Below are 22,477 nucleotides of genomic sequence, written 5' to 3' on the forward strand. Positions count from 1 at the left end.
CAAGCATTACACAGAACACTGTAGTGCTGCCATCAATTTCTCAAACTGAATGAAACGTAATGATGGTATAATTGTACCATTGTAGGCCTGTTGCAAGACTTTTTAATGGAAAGATGAGCTCGCATTCATGCCTCAAAGTTGGGAACCACAAATCGAGTACAAAAGACTGAAGCTACCGAAGCGGAAATGAAGATGAAGTTCGGAAAGAAAGTTCACACGCCTCAGCTGCAGGGCTACGGTCACATTTTTTGCAAAATGTGAAAGAAAATCGTAGAATGCAAAAAAAGTAGTAGCCACTTTCGCAAAAATGTGTACAGGAGGTACGAAACGAATAGATATCCAAACATCAATCATTACATTAGCATTGTAGCATTTTGCTAAAGCTTTTCTCATTTTTGCTTTTTTGCAAAAGGAATTTTTTATCCAGCTTAACCTTGCTCAGCTGGGAATTGAACCACCAACCCCAATTCAGATGAGTGCTCTACCATTAAGCTACAGAGCAGAAGACTTGACACTTTCTTTTCTTAGAGCATATATAGGCTCCGAACAGGATCACACAAGAGCAACTTATAGGCCTATGGGGGTTGCCATCTAGTGGAGTATTGTTAATAGTTATGATCTGAGTTAGGATGCTGCCCATACCTAATCCCATTCAGCACACATATAGGCTCAAAGGAAAGAAAGTGTTAGCCCTTTGTAACTTGATGGTAGACAGGGTTTAAGCTGGATAAAAAATTCCTTTTGCAAAAAAGCGAAAATGAGGGGAAAAGCTTTAGGAAAATGCTACAATAACAATGCTAAGGGGCCATTCAAGTATTACATCAGCAGATTTTTAGCCATTTTTGACCCCTCCACCCCTTGTAGGCAAAATTTCGTCAGCAGCTTAGAATATTTCATACCTTCAAAAAGGGTGGTTGATGATGTCAGCAACCTTCAAACCCCTCAACCCCCTTGTCATCAAAAGTCCACAAATCTGAAATCCCCCCGATGCTGACGTAATACTTGAATGACCCCTAATGTAATGATTGAAAGTTGGATGTCTACTCGTTGTGTACCTCATGTACGCATTTTTGCAAAAGTGGCGGCTACTTTTTTCACATTCTGCGATTTTCTTTCGCATTTTGCAAAAAATGCTACCGTAGCTTAAACCCTGATGGTAGAGCACTTGCCCAGACTGAGAAGTTTGTTCGATTCCCCACAGAGGCACATGAATTCTTTCCCAACTTCCACTTGGTATCCAATCTTTTGTACTTTGTAAGTACAACCTATACAGTTCACAGTAAACCATTTATTACAGTGAAACCTGCCTACAACAATATTTTCTTTGGTCCCAGAGGAATTCCTATTTACTCGATGTATTTTGAACTTGCCTATAGCAAGTGTCACTTTTTAGATTCACAAGCCTATAACGATAATTTTGCCTCTTTAAAAAGCTGATAGCACATTATATACCAATTTTTTTATCTTGAAAAACACCATATGGTCCAGAGATATAAGTCAAGTAGCACATCCCTCCTAAGGGTATGTAGTCTTTTCGATGAATTGACGCTATCATCCTACCTAGTATAGATCAGGTGGGGTGAGGCAGGAAATAAATCTCTGAATCGGTTTACCAGTGGAGGCAAGTTCGAGTACAGGGTGCCACCCCCCACTTAATTTCTCTCTTCAGCTTATGTCATTGCTACCTATATACATCACCACCAGCTGACTAGGAAGACCGACCAGTGCCTTGGACAAGACCCACTTCACCAACCAAGAGTACAACTACATAACTTGTTTTTTGTATGATAGATAACACTACTATTTGTCTCAAGAAGCTCCCCGTTCCTTGAGTTGAGGATAATAATCCTCGTGCCTTTACACGCACTCATCTTGGACTGACACAAGTGATAAGAAATTATAGCAGGGGATAGTAATTGGAATGGTGCGCAGGTGTTTGTTGTCAAACCGGTGGTACCGGGGGGGGGGGAGAAGAGGTGCCTCTGTCTCTGGGTGGGCACTGTCGAACATAAAGCTGGTTCAGTGTTAAAGTGTCATCACATCTATGGAGGAACCAGTTGTAAACTTGAGTGTCAAAGTGGTAGGAGTTAGAACCAGTGTCGCCTTAACCAATGGGACTACATAGGACTCAAAAGAAGGGCTTTAAAAAAATGAAACTTTTGAGAATTTGTCAGATGCAGGCCTCAGGAATATTATCATCTCTCATTTAATCTTACATTTTATCAGATTCTTAAATGATTTACTATTACGTAATATTTTATGTTATACAATATTATATGCACATATTTTACCGATACTATACATACGTAAACATTGGATATTCAAACTGTCTCCAATGATAACCTGTCTATAACAATATTTTTTCTAGGTCCCTACTACAGTATCATTATAGACAGGCCTTACCGCATAACTTGAATCTCACCACTGTGATAGTGTTACCGCTATCCTTTGCGTGTTTCCAAACACTCAACATCACAAGGGAAAAATAATTTCATCAAACAAACATTTATTATGGTACAACTACATAAATTGTTTTTTGTATGATAGATAACACTACTATTTGTCTCGAGAAGCTTCCCGTTCCTTGAGTTGAGGATAATAATCCTCGTAATTATACTCTCGGAAAGGTACATCGAAAGTAATGAAACCACACTCCTTGGCCTTCACGATGGCCACTTCTAGTTCTAGCTGTTTCTTCATGCACACGCTGGTTTTCACGACTGGATATATTTGTCCGGAGAAGGGACAGATGAACTGCTTGAGCAGCTTGACGTTGGTGTAATGAGGGACGAGGTACTCATCCCTACAGATAGGACATGGACTTCCCGTACTGATGACGCCTTTCCTGACGCAAGTCTTCCTCGTTTCCTTGGGAGCGAAGCCTCCTTTGAAATTGCGGCGATATTTCTTCCAGACCGGATCGTCGCCGTAGGTCATCTTGTAAGCTTGACTTGCCATGTAGCGGATGCTCACTTCCGGCGGGATGACCCTGGTGCGATCTTTCGAAGGGTCGACTGGAGGTTGCTTATCGTTTTCGGCGCCGTCTTCGACGGTGTCCTCGGCTTCCCGTTCCGAAAACCTCCACGATGAGGACGTGATGCACCTTGAACAAGGCTCGGCGATGACTTTGTGGGAACACTGAGGGTGAAATGGCTCTGGGTAAGCTCGGAGATGAAAAGAAGAAAAGTTGCGCGATATCAGTCTGAAGTTTGGATTGAACACACAGCGTAAATTGGTGAAAATTCGCGCGTACGGCCCCATGGTACCAGTAGTAAACAAACCTCTAGCTTTGCTTTGGACAACTTTAACTGACAAGGTCTTTCCGTCAGCAGATTCTGACTGTTGGAGGAAAAAAATCTGTTTAATCTGAATGCCGCAGACGAGTTGAAAAAAAGGAATCAATTTCGATGTTTAAGCAATTAATATATATAGTTTTATAAACAAAAATACAAAAAATACGAGTTCCAAGATGTCTGTAGGAAGTCTTAGGCAAATATAAATAAACAAAATTTATTTGATACCACAAATTCTAGATTGATTTCATGTGAATAAAACGTGACTTTCTTTCAACTTTTAAGTAATAATTTTTTTCATGCATATCACATATTATTCACAGGAGAAGCAAAAAAACAAAAAAGAATAAAAACATGAAAAAAAACTAAAAGACTGAAAAAAGGAAAACAATTTTATCTTGTAAAATACATGTGATATGGGTCACCCAGATTGTTCATTATCAATTTATTTTATGAAAAGCTTTCTCAAAGTATTTTTTAAAAATATTTTTCTGTAAATAGGTTTCGTTACTTTGATCAAAAAAGCAAAACAAAAGCAATTTTTTATCTATTGACGAATCAAATCTTTTCTAGCTTAGAGACAGTTATTTCATTTTCGAAAAACTTCCATTCTATTGGATATTATCGAGACGCCGCCAGATGATTGGAGGCGCGCGCTCATAGTTACACATCAATGTAAAGACACGATTTTTTTTTTTTACCTCGCTTGGCTGATCAGTTTGTTTATGTTGTCACCGAGAACGCGTTGCTGTGAATAAATGCTCCATCATCAATGTGTGTGATATTATCTCAGTCATGTAAAATATAATTAAGCATGTCTACGAATGTATTATAATATTCTCGATATTTCAGCGCTTCGAATGTATTTTTTGTGACCCTTGTCATGTGGAGTCCGACCCATGTACAGGTTACAGGTGAGGAAGCATCTTTTTTTTTTTCTTACTTGTAAAGTCAGTTTTACTGTAGAAGCCACCTTTCCTTTTTGACGAATATTTGTAGAGATAATTAGAATTTTTAGATTGATATGCAGCTTTTTTGGAATTCATAGGCTCCTTGGATGGGCTCGAGTCTATGATTACTCATAAATAATTTTAAAAAATTATAAATTTGAAAAAAAAATTTAAAAATTTGTCAATTGATGAATTTTAATTATTTAAAATCCCAGTGAGAATTTATGGTTAATTATTTGAATACAAACACGCAAAAAAAGTTTTTATTGCGATAAGAAATTTAGTAATTCAGTATTTAGTAATTTAGGAAAAAGATTCAATTTTTATTATATAGTCATATTTTTCATTATATGTTCCCCCAAATTTCGATGATGAAACTCATTAAGTCACATTCCAATTAAAAAAAGATTTGTAATGTATTTCTTCTTACAAAATAATTCAGAAATTTCAATGGATTTTTTTTTTCATTTTTTTTGCAATTTACCGAATAAATATTTATTCAATGAGAAAATTTAAAGGCAAAAAAAAAAATTCCTTGAAGGAAAACTTGTACGATAAATTAGTATGTAAATTGTAATTGAAATTTCTGAATTGTTTTGTTGCAAAAAAAGAAATTTGTTGAATCTTTTGTTTTTTCCGAATTTAATTTTTTAATGAATTTGTGCAGATTCGTGATCAATTGGATACTTATTTAAAATACTTTTATTTGAAAAAAAGAACTCGTTATAAAGTTTTTGTTTCAAATAAAAATTCAATGAAATTTTTCCTTTCGTAAAGTGAAAGTAGACAAAGTAGAGTAAATTAAGTAAATTCTAGTAAAGTTTTATAAAATTTTTTTGAATTATTTCGTAAAAAAGAGAAAAAATTCGTCTTTTCTTCTTTTTGTGATTTATATGTAATTTTTTCCAATAAATTTCAATAAGGTAAATGAAATTCAAAATAATTTACCTTAAAAATACCGTATAGCCTATAGGCATAAGCCATTGATAAAAGGACAGCCACATGGAGATCCCGAACGTGTAAAAGTGCGATAATAATTTTGAAGGTGTAACAATAAATTGTGAGCCGCTGTAATTATCAGACAGGTGCGTACGCGAAAAGTTTTCAGTTATGACTCTTAAAAAACCATTTAATTAGTTAACAGAAATTGGTTAATATAGTTGCTATAGTTACAAAGTGCATTTTCTTTCTATATTTTAATTTTTTCAACGAAATATTAATCCCCCCCCCTAATTTTTGGTCGGCTTAAGGGGGCACGGGCCCCCTGAGCCCGCCCTTCTCCTGCGTTATGCCTCTGTTACTAGAGCCCGAGTGTGTGTGTGTGAAGAACAGAGCCATTCTCTTTAACGCATGAGTTCACCGAGGCCTGACTGTCCATAGGCGTGAACTTTTATTCGACCCAAAGACCAGAGCCCCTTCTCCAACCGTAACAATATTTGCCGTCATCTCGGTGATATCCATGGAAATATTGTTCACGAACCTCCCTCCCCTTCTGTATTTTTGACAACCTTATGCCTGTTTCCACGATGACCTTGCACAGCAATTTAACGGTTTCATTTCATTTATTTATATAATATTGTTGGCCCTGGGGCCTATACAAAAGGATGCGATTGAAAATGACAAAAATATTGTTTGATATTGGACAAAAAACTAGTTATAGCGGGGGATTCGACAATAGAGCGTGGGATTTTGCTCCATTCACCAATTTTATGAGGAAAGAAGTTGTATTTAAAGCAGTCACACACACACAGCGGAAGCAAAAATAGGTTTTATTTTAAGGGAATGGTCGAGTCTTCGAGAGATGTAGGATGGTTTGGCTAAGATACCAGAAGTATCTATGTCAAATTGACCATGAAAATTTTTATACAACAATGTTAATCGAGAAATGAGACAAAGAGTAGAGAGTGGGAGGAGATGAAGTTCGTTTTTGAGTTCGGACACGGAAACCAAAGATGATCAGCAGTCGTCGAGCCTCCTTCTCCATTGCATTCATAGACTTCAAATGCTGTATAAATTAAGTATAATTATTGTTTCGGTATCATTAGTCTATTTTGTGTTGCCCCTTGACGCTGTTAGAATCGCCCTTCCTCAGAAAAGAATGCAGTAGCCCCCCCCCCCCCTTCACGACTATAGTCAAGCATGTTTAGTTTAGCAGGCGGAATTATTTTTCCGAATTAGGGGGGGTGCATGATAATTTCTACTCCTTGCCAGGGACGGCTCGAGAAAATATTTCTACCCGTGCGAGACCTATTTTTGGCACCCACCCCCGACCACTTTTTTTTGGTCGATAAAACGTTTTTTGCTCTTTCAACTCGCATTAGGTGCAGCCCCGTGCGGCCACATGGGTCGAACGGCTCAAGAGCCGCCCCTGGTCCTGTGTGAATACCTTCCCCCCTACCCATGCAGAAATCAGGCTTAGCCGCAATACGGTGATTTCTTTAATAAATTTGAAATCCCAAGCTTAATGGTGAAATGTGCAAGCGAAAAATTGGCTTCTTTTTTCTGTCACTACGCCACTGATCTTGGTTGTCGGTGTAGGCGTATCCAATTATTTTTATTGTTATTTTTGGACCCTATTATTTGTGTAAAACCCTTTTGTGTGCAACACTCCCACTTAGGCAAGTGGTGCCAGGACAATGACGTAAATGACAATTTTACACCACTGACCAACCAGTAAGCAAAGCTGTAATTTTTCTCGAATTCCTCCTACAGTGGTCAATTATGGCACCGAGAAACTGACTTTCCTTCTTCTGTTATTACGCCACTGTCATTGCTTATCGGTAGGCGTATCCAGCTATTATTTACTTCTTTTTTGGGCACCATTGTTTGTGCATAACACTTTTGTGTGTAACATTCCCACTTGGGCAAGTGGTAACAAGACAATGACGTAGCTGACAATTTTACACCGCTGAACAACCAGTAAGCGCGGGCTGCATTTTTTCTCGAATTCTTCCTACAGCGGTCACCGAGAAACTGACTTCCCTTTTTATGTTATTACGCCACTGTCCCTAGCTGTTAGGCGTAACGACCACATTTTTTTTAATTTCATTTTTTTTTATATTATTTTTCGGACAGTGTTGTCTTGACGGTATTGCCTATACTAGCCTTGTTATTATACGCCCGTCACATCGGCGATGAGTTCATTGCTCGTTCTGTGAACATGTCTATTCTCTTGTCATTTATTTGGCGTTACATACTCTGATGCCAATGGCATTTCGATGATGATGATTCAGTTTTGTGTGTGTGTGAGAGAGAGAGAGAGAGATATCCAAAGTCCAATGACGTCGTTATACGGCTCGATGCTCCAACTGATCACATCACAATTGTTTACGTTTGGCCGCGATTCCAAAACTTGATCTGGGTCAGGCCCTTGCCTTTATAGTTGTAGTAGTACGTACTAGCCGGATTCTTTGTTCGCTCGGTAGGGCTTTTTCCGCTGCCCGATTCGAACATTTTTTCTGTATTATTATTATTATTATTATATATTATAACTATTTTTCTCCCGCCTTTCCGGTTAGATATCGGCCATTTAACATGGATTGAAGAGATAGAGAGGGGGGAGAGAGAAAATATGGCCTCCAAAATGGCTTTAGAGAAAAATAATTCTATGAATTATTCAGAAACATGTTCTTCTCTCTTATGGCACAGTTATCATGATAATTACGACTATACATTGTCTTTATCTAGTGAAGGTGACATTGTAATTGGTGAATTTCAGGAATTTTGAGGAAAAAACAGAAGGGAAGGGTGTGTCGGGAGATGGCGTCCATGGAAATTTAATTGTTGAATTTTTTTTTTTTCGGAATTTTATGGACATTAAAAACCTGTAATAGTGGGTTTTTTTTTTTGGGACTGATTAATTATGATTGACAGACAGGTTTGAAAATTTATTAACGTTAGCTTTTTGTTTGTATTTTTTCAGTTCAGCGAGCCAGAAACCTCAGGGCCAAAGGCAGAGCAGGTAATGACTATTATTTCTTTTTCAATTCTGACTAAAAAAAAAGCGTTACTTTCAGAATCATTGAACCGTTTGTAACATTCGTGTTTCTTTTTAAGACGTTTACGGCCCTTTACGTGTTGGTTAATAATTGCACCGACCGGGGTTGTTCGATTTCTGGTTCTTCGCACGAAAACCTGTAACGATTTCTCGTCGAATACGAAATTACATGTCATGGGGATGTAATCTCGGGCTTTTTTGAGACGTGTACGTTTATGTAGATTAGTGGTTGCCCAACCTGTAGTATGCGTGCGTACCCGCAGAGCCGCAACTGGAAGCTTGGTCAGCAGGGGCAAGCATGCGTTTTGGCGCCTCCCCTCTTGTAATGTTAAACTATGAGGTAAAAGTGTGAAATTTGCGCCCGGGACAGCAGACCTGCCTGCTCGCTCCCTCTAGTTTCGGCCCTGCGTACCCGTGGGGGGAAACTACGCCATGCTTACTCACAGGGAAAATGCGAAAAAAAAGAAATCGGCAAATGATGAACAAAAAAAAAAAAAAACGAAAAGTCGTGGAAATAGTGAAAAACAAAAGCAAGCTTTATGTGAAATTTGTAAAAGAACGCACACACTTCCGGTGTCACTGCAGGTTCCCAGGCCCCACACATGTTCAACTTATGGCTCGTGGGCCAAATGCGGTCCTCGGATTCATCTTATTTGTCCCTTAATCTCACTCCTGATTTATAAAAACGAGCTAGGCGGCGCATTTGCAGGTGACTCGAGTGAACTGCGGCACAGTTGTAGACCACTATAGCAGCTGCCGACGCGTGTACAGATCACTGAAGTGATCTCTTAAGTGATCTGTATTGACACATTTACTGATCACTTAAAGAACCCGCAGCATATTTACAGATCACCTATTTGACCCGTGGCACAGTTCCAGAGCACTTCATCAGCCCGTGACAAATTTATAGCTCACTTAAGTGACCTGCCACATATTGACAGGTCACTTGAATAATCCGCGACACAGTTACAGAGCACTCAAACCCTTTGTGGTGCTTCCATATCACTCAAGTTACAGCTCCAGATCATACACCTAGCTGGCGGCACATATACAGATCACTTAGGCCCGTAGTGCATTTGCAAATCATCCGAGTGACCCGCGGCACAGTTTCAGATCATTTAAATGACCCACAGCACATTTACAGATCACGTAAGCGACCTTCTGTGCTCGTCCAGATCACTTAGCTGGCCTGCGACGCGTTTTCAAGCCAATGAAGCGATCCATACGCTTGTAACGGTTGAACACCCTTGTCCTAGACATTTATTTTTAGTGGTAGGAGATACGCGAGCCTCATACATACACATAAATTTCGTAAGCATGCCTTCTACTGATTTCTCGGGATTACGCAAGTCTTGGTGTAAAAAGGTGTCCTGCTCATGTCTTCTTAAAGAAAGGTGTCTTGTGCATGTCTTGTTGAGGGGGGGGGGGACACGTTTTAGGCATTACTATATATACGAAAGTTTTCTTTGGATTTCAAAAAAGTGCGCAGGCCTTCTTCAAGTTTCCAAGGGGTACTTGCATGGCATCCCCCACCCCAACATCCTTGAACAGGTCCCCTAGGCTGGATCTTTAACGAGCCCCCAAACCAGACTTTCCACGAGCCCTTTTATAGTGAATTTATAGCATGAAAGAAACAAAAAAAAAGTGATGATAATTGTCCCGGGCCCCAGGGCTGGAGCCCTGTCAGCCACACTCTTGTGGGATGGTGGGGGCATGAGAGTGTTTGTAACATGGAAGGTTGGATCTAGATGCACGTGCGAATAATATTGTATATCAGGCTTTTTTGGCCAAATCCGTGACACAGACATTAGACATATACTCTACCTGTCATATAATAAAGTCCGGAAATAAGGTTGATAAGTCAAGGATGCTCCGAGATGGGTTCGAATTCTTGCTTTGTGGGGTGGGGGGGGGGGGAATGTATTTTTTATATAATTTAAAATATCTGCGGCCATTTGGATTTAGCAATGGATTATACGTTACGGTCTAATTAGCCTTCCAAGTGACCGCACAATGGTTGTTTGCGGGCTGCGAATGCTAGTCGGCTTGACCTGTTTGTTTAAAAGCGATAAAATCATGACATTTATGTGGTCAAATGAAGAGTCGACGAGGGCTGCCAAATTGGTGGCTGCCAAATCTGCACAGTGATATGAAAGTTGAGTTATATTTTGCACCTCCCAGTGCTGGTGATGTCTGATACTATGAGTATTTACATCAGCATTGCATTACGCGTTTGGAGGGGTCGAGTCTTTGATTGGAAGCGGTGCAAGTAGCAGGGGCCTTACATCTAACTGGGGGCCCACAAGCGGATATAGGTTTCCTCGAACGGGGAAGCGAATGTGTACCTCCGTGCTTCCGCCTATGCTGATACTATTTTTTCACTGAACGGGAAGGGGTTGTGCTCGCTCCTTCGTTCTCTCCCTTGTATCCGCCTATGACTGATGATTTTTCGGTATCAGTTGAAGGTCACTGGTCTGAAAAGTGTAAGGCAAGTGCATGCAAGTTCACGGAAATTTCACCTCCGATATTTCGCCTCTGGAACGTTTCGTCCCCAGTACATTTCTTTCCCGAAAATTTCGCCCAGGACATTTCGCCTGCCCTGACCGTCAGTGACAAGTGAGTGAATGAGTGACCGTATTAGCGATCAAGTGAGTTACTATGTAAGTGACCCGCTGTATGCCTCTAGGGGCGGGACAGCAATATATATGATTGATTACTATGTAAGTGAGTGACCAAGTGCTTGACTACATCGTCAATCACACACTCATATGGTCACTCGATCACTCATACGGTCACCCACTTGGTCACTCATATGGTCACTAGCACTCACTTGGGCACTCATAGTCACTCGCACACTCATTTGATCAATCATACGATCACACACTCACTCACACAGTCACTCACTTGATCATTCAATCACACTCACTTGCTCATGCGATCTCACTCACTTAGGCACTCCTAAGGTCATTCACCCACTTATATAGTCGCTCACCCAATCACTTGATCACTCCCACTATCAGGGCAGGCGAAATGTCAGGGGCAAAATTTCCGGGTAAAACGAAACGTGCTAGTGGTGAAAGGTCGTTGGCGAATTTTCCGGATCCCGCATGCAAATAGGTGTACCACAGGGTTCCGTTTCCACCACAGTGCTGAAATTTTCGTGTCGCAGTTTCTGTGTATCTGAGTTCGATTTCCCGCCAGTCAATGGATGCCATATACTCGTACTCGTGATCCGGTCGGAAAAATTTTGCGGGTTTTTTTTTTCGCAATGTCTACAAGAATCTTAACAATCTACCAGGGATGAGTCTGGTCTTAGAAAAACACACAAGCCTTTGCAGTAACTAAACACATGCTCTCCCACAAGGGAGAGGCTGGAAGCTCTATTCTTAGATGCCCAGGCTCAAACTTTATTGTTTTATTATATAATTTTTTTTATTTTCTTTCTTACTCTGGATGCACAAATTTTGGTTGTGGCACATATTCCGCCCACAGGATTGCTTGTTCGGCCAGCATAACAGCTGGATAAATTCCTGGATGGCCGTATAAAAGACGAATAACTTCCTTGAGGGCCGTAGCGAGTGACTTATTCGAGTACCACATAGAAATGAGAAGACATTCATAGGTTCGATTCAAATTTACTTGTTTTAAGCGGTTGGGGTGGTCCTAAAAAATGTTTTCATACATTTACTAGGAAAATCAATGCAGGAAGATACGCTATAAGGTGCCGTCAGAATGTACGTCTGTCGACTTTTTCGCACACGTGTTACTTAATAAGACATGTCTGTAAATCTATTTAATATAAGCTATATGACATTGTTTGGCGGCCAAAGCCAAAATGAAGGGCATAACTAACGCATTTTAATCCTGTTTTACGGCTGATGCGGCCGTATATTCTTCGCACCTGCCTAAATCTGCCGCCCCCCCCCCCCTCCGTAAATGAGCGTCTTTGGTACGTACGGCATTCACATTCTGCGCGATTTAGCTAAATAGCTTCTCTCTTGTACAATGTATATAGTATTTGCATGGGCCACCATTACATAGATGAATTGACACTTATACAAGAGGCGCGGAGCGAAACCCTATTCATAGGAATTTAATTTCAAGATCCCTTGTGAACGGAGACAATAGGACCGAGACACATTGGCTCCGGTGACACATTTTTCACTGCGCACATCCAGAGACATGCAAATGGAATGCATTCACAGAAAACTCTTCCCAGAAAATATTGTCTTCCATTCTATTTTATTTTTTGTACGACCGAGAAAACATAGCTGAATGAATACTATATACATGTGTCTATTCCACACGTCATATTATTTATGCTGGCATCAGGCCAAATTCGATCCATAACCACAAAACAACAACATCCAATATGTTTTTTTTTTTTGGAACTTGTTCAGTTGCGTAAAAAGAACGCTTTTTCGTACTCCTTTTATTTTCTTTAATAGGAAGCCAACGCTTCGGGCGTTCTCCAGGGAACGCCGTGAACCATTTTGCGATTTTTTTTTTCAAAGTGTTTTCAATAATTACCCTTTAATTGCGCTTTATTATAAAAAATGCGTTCGAGAAAATTCCACGCTTCTCTCGAGCATGAAAAAGAGCGTTTTCTTCACGTAAAAATGTCTTGGGAATATTTCTCGGATTAACTTGAACATTTCACCCGCTTTTTTCTCGCACGGAGTCATGAGAATTATGGGGTATTTTCCCCTGAGAATAATGGCGTCGACGCACAGGAAACTAAAAAATACATACCGCAATAGAAGAATGAAAGTAAATCCTCCATTTGAGAGCTTTATCCCCCCTTTTTTTAGCGTTTTAAATGGTGACTTTTAACCATTAACCCGTTCACGTCTAGAGAGTATATTCACTTACTTAAAAATGCGTCTATCTCTCGAAGTAGGCAAGTGAGATATTTGAAATGACTACCTAATTAAAGCTCGTTTGATTTTCTTTTCGAAAATGTATACTTTTTATGAGTTGTTGTGATTAACGGCTGAGATATGGCTCAGTTATTGACAAAAAAGGCCGTGAAAATACATATTTTTTCCAAGTGGATTAACTTCTTGATTCTCCCCTCGGAATTTTTCTTTGATAGTTCCGCATCTGTCGATGGGAAATGGCATATTGATCTCGTTTATGAAGGGGAGGGAGGTGTAGCTAAAATGTTGTTCACTGTCAGCGATATCGTCGTGCTTGAAATAGTACTAGAAAGCAGGGCTGTCTTAAGAGTATCATGGGTCCCCGGGTCAAGTGGTTTAACGGAGGCCCTGCCATGTAAATCCTACAAAATTTCAACCGAATCTCGTTTTTGTGAGGCCCCTGGGTCGTGCTCGGGTGGGCTTATGCGTTAAGACGGCACTGCTAGAAAGTGCTTGCTCATCGGGTGCATCACCTTGTTGTTGTTGTAGTTAACAGGATTCCCACGTGGGCAATCCTCAAGGCGTGGTGTCTATAAAAGTTTTCCCCAACCGTTTTAGCCCATGGCCGGCTTTGGGGAGAGCGGAGGGGGTGACCCCCCCCCCCCGGTTCCCAAAAAATTTTTATTACTAGCGTAGGCGAGACAGGATAATCCCCCCCCCCCCTTATGTTATTTGGAAAATATTTCCCGTCTTATCCCAATTTCTACTATATCCCAAGCTTATCGAATTGAATTGAATTGAAACTAAATTTTTTATGAACCAAAAGTTTTATTAATAAAATCGATATCTAGAATCCTGGGCCAGGCACATATCCATAAGGTGGGTGATCATCCCTCCCAAGAGCCGCATTAAATATGTAAAATAGGTCTGTGTGCAAAATACGGGACTATTGGAACAAATCTCACGTCACATCGCCCTGGGCGCTATGAGAAATGGGTAGGGCATTCAAGAAAAAAGCAGAAGCCCAAGGAATAATTGAAACAAGTTCTCCATTGAAGTTCGGTAATCGCAACGCGGTGCTGATGATATGGTTACTACGTAACACCACTGAACTTCACCTTCTCACCATCGTTTTTATACTATTTGTTTAGTGGCCAGTTATTTGTAAGTGTAAAAATACCATTACCCTACTAGGCAGGGGGTGCACAACCACCGGCCCGTGGACCAAATGCAGCCCGCCTGAAATAGGGGAGGGTTCTATTCGTCCCGTGAAAGGTGTTTTGGGTAGAAAAGTATCTATACTTTAGTGGGTGTTTTCATACACAACTCGATAAATACCTAGGTTGACCATATTTCTTTCATAAAAATATGGGATATTGCTAAACATATTGATCAAGGCAAGTAAAGTTGCCATTTATAGCCAGAGAAATTGTCAAGCAAGTAAAGATGCCTTTGATAACCGAAAAAATTGTCAGAGGTAAGTGAAGTTACTAATAAAAGTAGGTCCCTTCCCCCCTTCTACGTATATGAGGCCTCGGGCTATTCCCACGTTGAGATGGTTCTGGTTCTATGGACGGCTTTGCTGGGTTCTGAAGTAGTCACATTTTTCCCACCTTACTTCACTAGAAAGCTCTGATTTTCCACTGCTCTCCATCTCCATGCCCCCCACTTATAGTGACTCTTTTCATCTCATTTTCACCCGTGGATCCCTTAGAATATTCCAAGGCCGCAAGTCCCCTTCTCCCTTGCGGTCTTGGAATATTATGAAGTCCATACGACACCAGGTTAAGCACTACTGTGATATAAATATCTGGATTCACCCATCCTTCGGGAACGCTTTGATATCTTTCAGAGATTTGAAGCGGGTTGTGTCCGGTTCCTAAATGTTCAATGTTGGTTTTGCGTCGTAGCAGAAAAAGGTTAATAACCCCCACCTCCGGGTAAAACAAAGGCGCAGAGCCTCGTTTCCTGTGTGAAACCCAGTCCTCCGCCCTCAATTTTTTTTAAAATTCACGTACTGGCTGCAGCAGAGGTTCTCAACCAGGTATAAGTAGATCCCCCCCCCTGGGGATTGAAGACATTTAAGGGGGGATCTCTGCGAGCTTGGATGAAAAGACAACCAATGCATTACTTTAAAATTGCTATTTTCTGAAATAACTTTGTAAAGGTTTCCGTGGCCTCAATTTTATGTGCTATTACACACAGGGTCTGTGGACTTCATCTTATTGGCGCAAAGAGTCCGCGAGACAAAAAAGAGGTTTCAGACATCGGCCACTTGACGAAGACCGACCTGAACAAATCGAGCACGACCAGATTCTGTCGCCTTAGCGATATAAGCTCAGTGTCCAAGCGGGCGCGATCGCGTGCTAGAGAAAACTCCAGTCGGTAGTCCGCCGGACAGCAAAGGGAACCGGTGAGAAGAAAAGATAGAAAGGAAAAAGTAAAAAAAAGTTTAAAAAAATTATAACGATAATAAAAACTAGTAACAAAAATTGAAAGTAGTACAAAATTAGTCCAACTGCGTTTCAAATGCTGTACCAGGTGACAGGCTAAGGTTGAATCAACAAGAGAAATAAATAATTAAACTACTGTTCCTGCGAGGCTTAGTCGGAAATGATGTCAGCAACGCGGGGGGGGGGGACGCGAGCACACAATATGCAGCAGGTAGCAGAGTCAATATCACTTATACAGAGCGCCCCCTGCGAGGGGCCACACGTGAAGGAGTCAGCATGAACTGTGTACTCTTTGACCGAACACTTAGTGAGGCGACCAAGATGTAAGGAATTGCATAATAGGGACTAGTGACGAAAATAATTGTATTGTTTTGTTCTACACCTCGCATACTCGAGTAGCGAGACAGAGAAGAGAAAGAGGCGACTCAACGAGGTGCGCGACTTGAACAATCCGGTTTGTTTTTTCGCCTCAATCTGCTGATTTTCTCTTTTCCCTCAGCGGTGGGACGCTTAATGTTATGCTATCTACTGATTCGTCCGTTTCCCCCTTTTTTTTCCCTTTCCCTCTTCTGCGGGGGGATCATTATCATCACACCCTAACACACACAGTTCAGAACCCTACTTTCTCTATTTTCATTCAAACCATATGTTCTCTATCCTTCTCCTCTTTTACTATGCGCGGATGTCTCTTCGTCCACCGTATGCATTTTTTCTTCCTAGTCTCAATTCTCTTACCGCTTACCTCTTCGCTCCACTACAACCGCAGCCCAAGTATGTCCTGCAGTGTTTCTCAAAGTGTGCGTCGCGGCGTGCTGGAAAAATTGATGTGTGTGGCTATTTATTCTTTGAAGTTGTTCTTTTATGACTGCGCACTAAACTATAGGTATGAGCCGTAGATGAACCGCGAATGTGTGGGGTAAGAGCAGTCGCGAGTGATAAAAATTTGGAACCACTGGTGCACTGGAATCCAGTCGCAGGAGTCTGTTGTTCGTAAGAGCTCGTAAAATATCGGCTTACGCTGGCCCGTCATTTAGGGGGGATATAACGCTTGTAAAAACCTACAGTTTCAACTACAATCGAAGGTTTTGAGTGCTCTTAACTCAAATCATCTGCCAGTTGAAGTTCCTATAAATTGCACGACCCGTGTACTAACCTACACCTCCAAAAAGACAGACTAGAAAAAATACCAATGTTTATTCTAAGACATACCTATTACTGATTCCACAGCAGGAAACAGAAGTGGAAACCCAGTTGGAAAAGATCACGGATGACGTATAGGCATGCGTCGACGCAGCAACTTCTACGAAACTTAGAAGTCATAATCCGCACTAGCACTTCCATACTTACGTGTGAGATGATATGGCTCACAAACCGAGATATCCTATCAAATACGAAGATCATCGTAGAGCGATAAGATATCGTGCCATCGACTCGAACTAAGCTCCTGGGTGTCACCCTGGACGAAAGACTCAACTTCAGGAGCCATACCAAGAACAAAATCAAAAATGCTCAGATCCTCTTAGAGAATCTATTGAGATTCTGCTATCCGAAGTCTAAACTCAGTTTGAGGAACAAAGTTTTGATGTACGAACAAATCATTCGCTCAGTGTTAACACATGGTGCCCCAGCTTGTGCTTTTTCGCATGTAACAGCAACATGTACAAACTACAACGATTCCAGAATCGCGTCCTCAGGCACTTCACTCTGGAGCACCAAAATTTTTCCGCCTCACCGATCTGCACAAAGATTTGAAGGTGTCGTCCATGTATTCCCACATCAAGGAACTATCTCGAAACTACTTTGAAAAACAAGAAAAGTCGCGTCACCAACACCTGAGAGAGATCTCCACGTATGATGCTCGCGAGTTTCTGAAACATCTAAGGACTAAAAACATACTCCACACAAAATATGTGCCCAAATTTTGAAAAATTTGCGTGTGCTTGTGTATACATATTTTTGTTAAATATTCAAACATTCAATAGTTCATCTTTTAAGGCAATGGTTTGAGACAGTCGTATGAACGAGGACATCAAATGTGTGACAAACTGGTGGATAAGACAATTTTCCGCAACAAAGTGTTATTTTCTTTTCTTTTTTTTTCATTTTCCCCTTCACAAATATTGTCATTTTATACCAATGTAACATTGTGTTACTCCATGATGAAGGAGAATAGGGCTCTTTCGAGCTCGGCGCTCTGTATAACGTTCAACGGTCATGATATGATTAACACTTTCCGGTTCAGTGTGAAAAAGTCACACCTAAAAATTCAAAAAATTAAAATTAGTTTAGGGATCACTTTGAACCTTATTTATCAACACAGATAACAGCACCACACAAGCCGATCCATACTTTTGCCCTGTGTTAATTTTTTTGAAAACCCTTATTTTCCAAAGAAGCGGATTCAAATTTCAATTTTTTTTCCGGATAAAAAATGATTTCTGGAAAAAAATTCTATGTTATTTTGTTGGCTGTACACTAATCTCTTTATTCTTCACAATTTTTAACTTTTTACATCGAAAGCTTGCCTAAAATCGAGTCCCGAATCCCCAGAAAATTGAGACGGTAAGTGTAATCTGTACAAAGTTATACCTGCGTACTCCTCTATATATATAGGCCTGAATAGACTGCCTACAATTTTTTTTTTAAATTCTAACTTTAAAGGGTAGCTGGTCGGAAAGGGTTAATGCATTTAGTAACGAAGCTGGATTTATTTACAGACATCCACTTCTCAAAACTTCCAATGTTAAGTGTAGGGCTGATGAGTTCGAAGGTACAGCCATTCCAAAGGATGCGGTAATAACGAAAGGAGTGTTTAAAAAAAAAAAAACCTAACAAAATCGATGGAAGAACTTCACAATCGATTGAAAAATCAGAATTAATGAAAACTTAAAATAGATCAAAGTAAGAATTTGATAATTGATCAAATAAAATAATTTCATATTTAATGAAAATTCATAATTGATGACTGAAATTTATTTCATTATCAGAAAAAAATTCAGAATATTGATGATATAATTTCATAATTTAAAGAAATTTCAGAATTGCGACTGAAATAATTTCAGAATCAATGAAAGAATTTCAGAATGAATGAAAGACAAGTTAAGAATCAATGAAAGAATTAATTTCAGACTCAATGAAAGACAATTTCTGGAGCAACTCTAATGAATATTCGTTATTAATGAGAATGAGGGAGACCAATAATTTGAAGACCTCTTTTTCACCAAGGGATCATGATCCCACACCCGTTAAGAAAATTTGTCGAAAATTATCTCGAAAGATAATTTCTTTTCTCGAATGAAATCTCATTAGAAATCTCCACGCCATTATTATTATTATTATTATTTTCAGTAGCCATTGTTTGCTTTTTTTTACAGGCATGTCGAGATTATATTCCACTTCCTTCCTACGTATACAATAATACTATACTTGCATACATAACAAATGTATGTTATGGGGAAGAACAACTTTTGTGGTGCTTTTTCCGGGTGCCTTCCACTCTCAGAAAAGATAAAAAAAAAACTAAACATTCAAGAAAAAGAAGCCCAAGGAACGAACAATTGAAACAAGTTCTCCATTGAAGGTCGGTAACCGTAACGATGTTGATGATAGTTACTACGTAACACCACTGAACTTGACCTTCACCATCGCTCTTATACTGTCAGTTTTAGTGGCCATAATCCGTTACTACCAGTGGCGTCTTTACGGGGGGGGGGGGAAGGTAGGCTTACCAGGCTATAGCCCAGGGCGGCAAGTTCAGAAGGCCGGCAAATTTGAGGAATGAGTAGCGGCAAAACTTGTATAGCCCTCGATAAAGCCTCTTCTGCCCAGGTCAATCAATGGCCAAACGAGTGACCTAGAGACTTTGTAAGCATGTGAGTGACTTAGAGCGTAGACAGGCATGCGAATGACCAAACGAGTGACCTGAAGAGCGAGGTACCAGCTCAGTGAGTGACCTGAAGAGCGAGGTACCAGCTCAGTGAGTGACCTAAAGCGTGTGCAAATATGTGTGGTCGAAATAATGTACAAGCATGTGTGACAAACATTTGCAAGCATGTGAGTGATCGAAACCGCGTGCAAGCATGTGAGTGATCGAAACCGCGTGCAAGCATGTGAGTGATCGAAACAGCGTGCAAGCATGTGAGTGATCGAAACAGCGTGCAAGCATGTGAGTGATCAATACATTGGGCACGTATGTGAATGACCAAAAGCAGAGTTAAGGCGTGGGAGTGACTAAAAGCAGTGTGCAAGCATGTGAGTGACTTCAGAGACACAGGTGTACTTGCAGGTGTGGGGTGGGGCAATACCTTCTAAAGCAGAGCCTTCTTGCTCTAGAAGGTGTTGGGTGGGGGCATGGGGTTAAAGCACAGTGGTGGCGAATTCGAGGAAAGAGCAGTCAAGAAAAATTTCATAACACATCGCTCACTTCTTTTCTGAAATATAGATGACATCACTGAAAAAACAAACACGACACTGCATAATCACTCAGACGGTTAGGTGCGCACTTACACTTCCGGCACAACTCACTAGGTAGTAAATCGCCCATAGATGGCGATAGACCTGAGTTGTGCTCGGTTTGAAAGAAATAGAAAGTAAAAAAAATTAGACCAGAATGGGAGAAGGGCGGCAAAATTCGTGTAGCCCACAGGCGGCTCATAAATCGACTACACACTGGTCGATGGACACGGGAAGAGCCCGATGGTCACTTTACTGCATACATGATGAACCTAGGAATCATCTGATGTGTGGCCCGCGAACTCAAACCTCATTTTGTAAAAATGAACTAAGCGGCCCATTTGCAGATCACTTAAGTACACGCAGTACATTCCCCAGGTTATTTTCGGGACTCGCGGCACTTTCCAGATCGCTGAAGTGACACGTGACATATTGACAGACTATTCGAGTGATCCGCGGCACATTTACAGATTACTTGAGTGACCTGCGGAGGAGCTGCACATCACTTTTGCGGTCCGTATCACATTTCCAGATCTTTTAAGAAACCCGCGACACATTTACCAGAGCCGTATTTATGGTTTTGCCGCCCGTAGGTCTCTATACAGAAGTTGCCGCTCTTCTCCCATTCTAGTCTAATTTTGTTGCCCACTCGTTTCTCAGATTTGTCACCCTGTAAATGCGCCTGTGTCTATAAGTCACTGTTGTTTTGGTAACTCACGTGCTTAAATAATTTCTTCGTCACTCATTGACCTGATCCTTCGTTCCATATGTCCCCTGTTTTGGTCGCACCCACGCTTACACACTCTATTTTTCGTCATTAACATGCTTACACACTGTTTTTGTTACTCACATGTTTGCAAACTCTTTAGGGTATTCTTTTAGTCATTCACTGATTCGTTCCCTTTCTCTTATGACTCACGTGCGTGCACGCTCTTTTGGTCACTCCAATGCTCACAATCCCTAGGTTACTCTTTTCGTAATTCAAATGCTTGTACAATGTTATGGCAGCTCGCATGCTTGCAAATTATTTAGGTCACCCACTCTCACCCTATACCCTTACTTCCTTAGGTCAATATTTTGGTCACCCACCGACCTGTGCCCTTGCTTACCAGGTGAATATTTTTGTCACTCACGTGCTTGCACACTATTTTGGTATATATTCAATATCTTGATCACTATTATGGTCGCTCAACGACCTGCTACCTTGCTCTCTAGGTCACTCTTTCTGTCATTCACGTGCTGATTTGATCACTCACATGCTTGTATACATAATCTTTTGGTCACTTACTGACCTGGTTTCTCGCTCTCTAGGCCTCTTTTGTTCACTCACATGTTGCAAACTATCTAGGTCGCCAACTGACCTAGTCACTCGATCTTTAGGCAAAGGCGGATGTACTATACAAGTGGGCTGTACAAATTTTGCCACTCTACTAATTTTCTGAACCTCTCATTCCTCAAATTTGCCGTCCCTCTGAACTTGCGGCCCTGCAGGGTCGTTAAGACCCCCTGTAGATACGCTTCTAGTATTTATAGACCACTTGAGTGACCCACGGCACCGTCTCAAAGCACATAAACGCCCCGCATCACATTTACAGATCAAGTCAGTTTCAGTCGCCGTGCAGTTTCATGTTGCTCGAGTGGCCCGCAGCACAATCCTAGATCACTCAAGTCGTCCGCGGCGCTGTTCCAGATTACCTAAGTAGCTCGCGATACGTTTTCAAACCAGTGAAGTGGCCGGCACTCTCCCAAAGGTCGAGCACCTTTTGCTTTCCTGGAAAAAGTTTACTAGGCCTACTTAATTATGACACCGATATTATTATCGGTTTACGCTTCCCATGTTGAGAGTAAATACCTCGATCTGTCACTGGATCCAGTGTTGGACTTGTCCATTGTCGGATTTATAGTTTTGCCACCCGTGGGCCACGCGAATTTTGCCCTTCTACTATTCTAGTCTATAATTTTCTTGACCAATTATTGCTCAAATTTGCCGTCCCGGGCTAAACTCGTTAAGCTCTCGCAGAGCCCGCTTAAATCCCTTTCCCTGTAAATACGCTTGTCTCTATTTTTTGGTCACTCACGCTAACAGGTAGCTCGAAAAAGCCTAAAATATGACTTGCTATTAAAATTCGAGCCCTGGTTGTCAATTAGAATGAATGAAATTTTTAAATGCTACAAGATCTGTTTCTCGAAGTTGAGAAGTGGCGAAAGTTTGTTCAAAGGGAAGACGCCTTGGATTTGTGCCACAAAGGTGGAAAACCGCAGAAAACTAGCAATTTCAGTGACCACCTCTGTCGCTTGTGAGGTTCAAACCCGGGACCTCGGACCGTCGCGGCTCTGTCTTTCAACCCGATTCCAGTGAATTTAAACGATTGTAGTCAAAGGTGTTCGCTCCTAATTCGGGTCTTTGGCCATATTTTGGACCTGGTACATGCTCTTTTCGGGCACCATTCTGCCCAACCTTCTGCAAGCAGTG

General features: G+C 41.0%; 2 protein-coding genes across 5 annotated transcripts in view; one reads left to right on the forward strand and one right to left on the reverse strand.

Annotated features, from left to right (window-relative positions):
- Positions 1-2,489: 2,489 nt before the first annotated feature.
- On the reverse strand, positions 2,490-3,310 carry mRpS18B (mitochondrial ribosomal protein S18B). Its single transcript, XM_089254234.1, has one exon. The coding sequence runs from the start codon at positions 3,259-3,261 to the stop codon at positions 2,557-2,559; it is 705 nt and encodes a 234-aa protein (XP_089110360.1). The 5' UTR covers positions 3,262-3,310; the 3' UTR covers positions 2,490-2,556.
- A 691-nt stretch (positions 3,311-4,001) lies between these two features.
- Rip11 (Rab11 interacting protein) overlaps positions 4,002-22,477 on the forward strand; it is a 49,309-nt gene continuing 30,833 nt past the window's right edge. For 2 of the 4 annotated variants that reach the window (XM_089254166.1, XM_089254168.1), the window contains exons 1-2: positions 4,041-4,207; positions 8,166-8,204. In XM_089254166.1, the coding sequence (XP_089110292.1) occupies positions 4,177-4,207; positions 8,166-8,204 (70 nt within the window). In that variant the 5' untranslated portion in view covers positions 4,041-4,176. Of the gene's footprint in view, positions 4,208-8,165; positions 8,205-22,477 lie in introns of all 4 variants that reach the window. The other 2 variants (XM_089254169.1, XM_089254167.1) reach the window with 2 other exon arrangements.

This window comes from Pholcus phalangioides, unplaced genomic scaffold (assembly GCF_987345545.1).
Source record: "Pholcus phalangioides strain wild (caught in Gottingen) unplaced genomic scaffold, Ppha-v1.0 ptg000040l_1, whole genome shotgun sequence".
In the NCBI taxonomy this organism is placed as follows: domain Eukaryota; kingdom Metazoa; phylum Arthropoda; class Arachnida; order Araneae; family Pholcidae; genus Pholcus; species Pholcus phalangioides.

Bases quoted from the DNA above. Each gene is read 5' to 3' on its own strand.
- mRpS18B (XM_089254234.1), bottom strand. From the start codon at position 3,261: ATGGGGCCGTACGCGCGAATTTTCACCAATTTACGCTGTGTGTTCAAT.